The 7154-nt window shown below is 39.8% G+C and overlaps 1 protein-coding gene across 1 annotated transcript; it reads left to right on the plus strand.

The window, feature by feature from the left end:
• The first annotated feature begins 784 nt into the window (after positions 1–784).
• Positions 785–6841, plus strand: LOC130069907 (uncharacterized). The gene is made up of 4 exons (XM_056234088.1): positions 785–1063; positions 1165–1354; positions 1905–2044; positions 6447–6841. The coding sequence occupies exons 1-4, from the start codon at positions 800–802 to the stop codon at positions 6498–6500; spliced, it is 648 nt and encodes a 215-aa protein (XP_056090063.1). The 5' UTR covers positions 785–799; the 3' UTR covers positions 6501–6841.
• Positions 6842–7154: the final 313 nt, after the last annotated feature.

Genomic DNA, 7154 nt, shown 5'->3' on the forward strand with positions numbered 1-7154 from the left:
AATTTATATATAATAGTTAATATTATATAATTTAATAAAAAAATAATATAATTAAAATACTACTAAAATAAATAAAAATGCACTATTGTAATAGTTCAGATCAGAACTTATTTTTTTCAGAACTTATCTGTTTTCATATTTATAAAGCACATTTAAAACAGCCTCAAGACGGACCAAAGTGCTGTACAAGAGCAAAGTAAACAAATACAAACATTTAAAACATACCAAAGAGCAACATTAACATGTATTAAAAGCTTTAGTTACCAGATCTTAAACTTCTGGGAGGGTTGAAGTGACACAATAGATCAGAGAGGTAGTTAGGAGCAAGGTTATGTAAGCATTTGTACACAAATAGGAGAATTTTAAAGTCAATCCTAAATTGGACTGGAAGCCAATGAAGAGCTCATAAAATGGGAGTGGTATAATCATTTTTGCGACCATTCTCTTCGAGTGTTTTGAACCAGTTGAAGACAAGCTACCTGGGACTTGGAAATACCACAGTACAATGAACTGCAATCATCCAAACGTGAGGTTATAAAAGCATGAATAGCTACAGTATCTCAAGATACAACAGACAGAAAATGTTTAATTTTAGATAGTAAGCCAAGCTGAAAAAAGCTATTGGCAACAACGGAGGACACGTTTGTCTAATGTTAACCAACTGTCTAGAAAAACAATACTAAACAAAAATGAAATAGTAAAAAACTGGATTCAAAATCAGATTGCCAATTTAAAAGCAAAAGGTACATTCTTTACTTGATGGTTTTGAAAGTTTTGTAGTTTGGTTTAGACTGTTAGCATGCAAATAGCTGTGCTGTTTGGCCAGTGGTATTTCCCCTTAATGCAAATAGTACTCTGCAATCTAAAAGAAATAGGCATTGTCATAGCACACTATAACAAAAAGTGTATAATATTGTTTCGAAGATCTTGGGCACATGTTAACAGGATAGCAAAAGTCTCATCTTCCCCAAGGCGATTGTGTGAACGAATCTGTGATAATACTCGACACCATGTTTGCAGACAAAGAGGGGACAGAGGAGCCTGTGACATTTCAAAAACTTATGTAAGAGACTCTGTAAATCTATTTTGTATTGACTGGGTGCCACGGCCCTGGCCCCTGTGTAACTGAACTCTGCCTTTGTCCCTCTGTCTCACTGACTCCAGAGGACCAAGTGGCCTGACAGAATTCCTGCCCTGTCCACCGAAATCCCAGAGAGGGGGGTGGTTATAGTGGTCAGACCCGTCCCAGTTCACTCTTCCCATCCTGTGCTTCAGCTCTTCCTGCACAGGCTCCATCGACCTGTCACAGACATCAGTGAGATTGACTGCAGGGGCAGATGCGCAGTTTTAACAGGTAACCTGATCCAGCAGTCCCATCTGGCCGCCAGCCTTCCTCAATTCACACTTCACCCAAAGAACACATCAAAAGATGCACACTCTTTGTGCCGTGCAGAAACATTGTATCATACATTATACATAAAGTATTCAAGTGTTTTCCGAGCAAGTTTACCCTCCGTTTGTGTGAATAAAGCACAATGTAAGCTGATATATGGCATCATAATCAGGCTTAAATTGAACCCTAGAGGGACGGCCACAGTTATGCAGATCAGCAGCTTATGGATAATCATTAATTATCTTGATTTTTTTTGTCTACTTTTCTTTTGCAGAGGGGATGTTGAAATGCATGCATTGTGTCTTCAGTGTGGTGCTTGATTTCTAATAAGAATTGCAATTAGAAGAGGCTGTGAATGCTCCAGGAGGACGTAGGCTTCTCAGACAGATGGAGTGTTTAATTGCACAAAGCCTGAGAAGCTTGTCCCCTGCCCTGAAAGGGGGTGGGGGGTGAGCGGAGATGAAGTGATTTTTTTTTTTTTTCGATGATGATGATGATTGTTTTTTCACAGGCCACCTCTTGGTTATGGGGACAGTGCAGGGAAATCTGAGAGAGTGGTGCCCTATGGAGTTACTTGCAAGCACGGACAGATCATCACCCCCTCCACTGCCGATCAATGCCAGACTCATCGTCCGCCTGTCATTGGCTCTGGTAATGACTTATTTCCTACCAAAATATTTTGTCAAGCGTCAGTGCAGCGAGTCCCCACTCTCGGCATCGGCACCTTGGAGATCTATCGGCAACCTCACTATCATCTTCCGAGAGAGGGGAGGACATTTTTGTCAAACCTCCCACCTCTTTAACAAACACAGCCACAACCCGTGTTTTCGAGATACTGCTCATACCAAACGCCCTAGTACTCTGATATCTTCTTACGAGCATGAATGAGGAAGGAGCTCTAAAGTGAGAAGAAAATAGAAAAGCCAAATAAGAGCTATGCAAATTATAAAACATTGTTCGGGTTGTTCACAGTAAACAACTGTCTGAAATAAAAGTGTTAAATTGAACAATTTAGTTACTGCAAAGCATTTTAATTTTCATCAAAAAAAAAAAAATCTAAGCACATAAAAAAATACATACTACTGCATATTTTTCAATTACTTCTCTTTTTAACTGAATCACATAATCTACATACAACTGAAGATATTGCTCCATTATATGTACTACCGTTCAAAAGTTTGTGGTTAGTAGAATTTTTTATTATTATAACTTTTATTCAGCATGGATGCACTGACTTCTATTCATCAAAGAATTCTGAAAAAAAAAAAACACCTATCATGGTTTCCATAATAATACATGTTTCTTGAGCCCCAAAATCAACATATTAGAAAGATTTTTTTAAGGATCATGTCACACTGAAGATTTGAGCAATGACTGCTGAAAATTCAGCTTTGCCATTACAGGAATAAATTACTTAAAATATATGAACCGAAAACAGTTATTTGAAATTGCAATAATGTTTCACAAAATATATATTTTTCTGATCAAATAAATGCAGCCTTGTTGAGCATGAGAGACTTCTTTCAAAAACATTAAATAAATCTTACTGACCCCAAACTTTTGAGCAGTAATGTAGTTTTGATGTATTTAGCTACTTTGTACAATAGTATCTTGTCAAGATATCAAGATACACCATAAGCCATATTCAATCTTACAAACACTAACAAAAAGTATGAGATGCAAGTAACATCTCTTGCATCATTTTACTCAATTGTAGGGAATGTCAATAACATATTTATCCAAAATTAACATTACACACAGTACACTAAAGCGCTTAATAGATGTGTAATATTTAAGTGCTAAATAAATAGAAAACTACAGAATCAAGTTGTTTTCTGTATTTGCAACACACTTACAAATAAGCATGTGCAGCACACATAATAACCAATGATTGTATCTGTGCATTATCATTTGAATAATAAGATCATAATCAATGGTGATTCTAATTATCTAATCAGTTTCTCTGCCTGCATCCAGTTGACGTGAGATGTGAGCACAAAACAGACTCATTTCCACTGACAGCAAGCACTCCATCTAATGGTGGAGACGGGACACAGCACAACGAGGCCCAGAGTCCGCCTACCGCCCTCTTAAACATAACCAGGCCTCTGTAGAGCCGGCCGAAGTCCCGCCTAGCCAATCCTCCCTAAGACGACAGGTCACCACCACACTCAAGAGTGTTTGACTGACATCTGCTTTTGTTATTGTTTGTGCTGGGGTAAAATTAATATTTGTTTGCATGTGGGCAGCATGAATGGCAATGCAAGGAGCCAAGGGACCCGAGGCACACTCAACGGCAAGCAGGAAGCCTTTAATGAAGGAGCCGGCTCCATTACGTAACCCCTTGGAACCGAGGCCTCGCTTCCTGAAACACTTAGCCATATCAGTGTTGTTTAGGAGTTAGCGTATGCTGCCAAGGGCCCATCGGATGGATGTGCGGCAGCAGACTCTGACATTTAGCAGGGAAGGGCTAATTATGAAAACAGGGCGGTGGGTGAGAGGGAGCTTCAATCCTGCAGCTAATGGACATACATATGCCACTTAGCTTCTGATCTCAGGTCATGGAGTAAATAGAGATAAAATAGCTTGTGCTAGTTGGCAAAGCATTTGAATAATGCAAGATAATTTCAGGCTCTCTGTTTCCATTTCCTCAGCGGTTTCTGAAAAGCACAACACAAACAAATCAAGATGTGGTGTAGTAACATTGCTGTCTGATCTCAGATTTAAACAGGAGGGAGAGAGAGAGAGAGGGGAAGAGAGAGAGGGAAAAGGGAGAGTGAGAGGGAGAAAGGGAAACTCTAGATCCAAGCGAGCAAATCAACTTGAGTCAAGTTGAATAGGCGAGTCAGCGATCGTGGTCACCATGTCAGGTCATACAGATACGCCTCCCAAGCGACACTGGAGAACCGGCCGATAACCAAATCCACGGCGCAGCGTTGCATTATAGGATTAAGGAGGGATTGCCGGGCCCCCGGTTTTCATCGTATATCAATGTGGCGATTGCCCTAAGCTGCTTGGAGGTGCCTCCGAGACTCACTTTAACACATGGGACTTCCTCAAGTGATCAGCCGAAGCTATCCATGCAATCTCACCTCAGAGACCTGACATTCCTTTGGTCTACTTGAGTGCGAAGGGCAGATTGGGACAAAGCAGCTCTCAGTCCGCTTATTCAGGCGGCGGTGGCTGAAGTCTGGCTGTTGACAGACGGTCCACCTCAAGTGCCCGCAGCCCAAATGCTTGGACGTGTCTTCTGAATGCAAGGCTGTGACATAGGAAGACATATTGGAAGAGTTATAGAACGCATCATCGTAGGCTCAGTGTGAGAAATAGTATCATTTAATATTATTAGTAGGTTTGATTCAAGCACTTGAGGGGATCCAGACTTTGTTTATGATGAGTATTCAGTCCAGCAGTCAGCACAGTTGAAATGTGTACTGGACAAGATGAATATCTCGGGATTCTCAAATATCCTGTATCACCTCTTGATCTTGAAATAAGCATTAACAATTTAAGCACAGGGGAAACCAAAGGTGTAGATAGGAAGGAAAACATACGTCCCCCCTCTACAATATCTCTCTAAAAGGCATGGAGGCCAGCGATACGTTGTTACTGCAGCCTACTTTAACTCTCTAAGCAATTTCCCCCAATGCCAAACCCGTGAAACCCGTATGGCCACAGGAACTCACATGAGACCGAATGTTGTCCCTCCATGTAAAAAGGTAGACACTTAAGCTTTAATGTAAACAGTCATCATTTATTTAGGCAGGCCATCTCTTAAACATGAATGGGTAAATGTTTTGAATACCGGGGGCTTTAGTTCTTAGCAGGGGCCAAATGTCTCCCCTTGACCTTGCAAATTCATGCAGTGGGACACACAAACACTTACATGTCATTCGGCACCCTGATTTTATGCCTGATGGAAAATGGTGGTGATGACAGTTCGTTACGAACAGCCTCCCTCCCATCCGACTTTCAAAAACACACATAGGCAACATTAAAGGGCAACACTGAGAAAAAAAAAGACTGAAATTCTTCATTGATCTCTCGAGAGCAGGAAAAATGGACAATGGAAAACGTGCACTGAAGGAATTGAGATATTTTTCCCAGTCAGACGAGAGAGAGTTGTGTAGGAGCGGGAACGGTGTTTGTCTATGTATGTTTACAACAACTGTCATTAAAGGCACAAGAAACAAGATGGCTAATGTAAGGCGATCCTTCCCCCTAGCTAAATAATTCATACCAGCTGCAAGGAAGAGAGAGCAGCGCATATTCTTCCTTCCTCACCGCTTGCCTCTCTCACCCTTCTCTAAGGGTCTCTTGGGATGGATGAGTTTCGTTCCTGGTCGCGATGAGTAGCCATTTACCGCCTGATCCGTGCTCCTTAGGCCCGTCTCTCTTCCTGTCTCCTGAAACCAAATTTGCTCATTTCAGTCACCTCAAAGCAGACTTGTATGTATATATTTTCAGGGAAATTTGATTGTCGGTATGGATTTTTCAATCGTTCTGCAGATCGGGTTTAGAAATATGTAAACTGTTGTGTTATTTCATCAGGCCCGGCAGAGGAACACATACCTTAGATACTGAACATCCAATACGGTGGAGTGATCTTTAAGCAAGACAACTCGGACATAAGTAGATTAAAAAAGCCATAATGGGGAAACAAGTGCCCATTTCAAGTGCAGCCGAAGGAAATTTAAGACCTGGAAAGTTGCATTATAAATTTTTGATCGAATTGACGATATTTTCACACTGGCTAAAGCCTGAAACCTGAACCTATATTTTCTGTCTTTGGTTTCCTTTCTTGAAGAACCCTTAATGTGCCAAAGATGTACTACTTAAGCTCGGGTTACTGTTGTTGGTTTGTACGTTAATGTCTAAAAAGTTCAGATTGGATTTGAATCGACCAATATGCATTAAAACCACTGTTCTTTAATCAAAATCTTATATGATCTGAAAGGGAATGTAACAAAAGCTTCCCATTCTTTCAACATCCTGCTCTTTTTGGCCTGTCTAATCCAGTTGAGGTCTGAATGTGGTCTTTCTTTTCTTACAGCAGTGGAGGGTTACTCCAGGAGATGGACAAATTAGCCCACACCTCCATTCCTGAGCGGGGCTATTGTATATCGCTGCAGTCTGTTCATGGAGTGGAGGGACCTGCACAACGAGCCAAACTTTGTTGAATAGTCTCGCTCACTCCATTTTCAAAGCTGAATTTCAATCTGTGGGTTTATTCCAGCTTTCATTTTATTTATTTAAACATTCTGAGTTCACCTAAATTAGATATTTGGGTCTGTCGACCTTTAATACAGGTCAAATATTATAAAATACTAGAATGTTTTTTTTTCCACTAGTCACAAGCATCAACGTATTTGGTTTGTGGTTGGAAAAATGTTGCTAATGCTCACCAAAGCTATATTTATTTGATCAAAATTACAGTGCACACATTAATATTGTACAATTTAAAATAACAGTTTTTTAATATATTTCAAAATGTAATTTATTCCTGTGATGGCCAAGCTGAATTTTCAGCAGCCATTATGCCAGTCTTCAGTGTCACGTGATCATTCAGAAATCATTCTAATATGCTGCAAATTATGTTCAAGAATTTTTTATTTATTATTATCAATGTAAAAAAAGAAAAGAAAATTGTGCTGCTTAATAAGCTTTTGTAACATTATAAATGTCTTTACTGTCACTTTGATTAATTTAATGCCTTGTTGAATAAAATTATTCAAATCTTTAAAGAAATTCTTACATTTGA

The sequence above is a fragment of the Rhinichthys klamathensis genome, unplaced genomic scaffold (assembly GCF_029890125.1).
Source record: "Rhinichthys klamathensis goyatoka isolate OS25496 unplaced genomic scaffold, OSU_Roscu_1.1 h1tg000387l_1, whole genome shotgun sequence".
NCBI classification, from domain to species: Eukaryota; Metazoa; Chordata; class Actinopteri; order Cypriniformes; family Leuciscidae; genus Rhinichthys; species Rhinichthys klamathensis.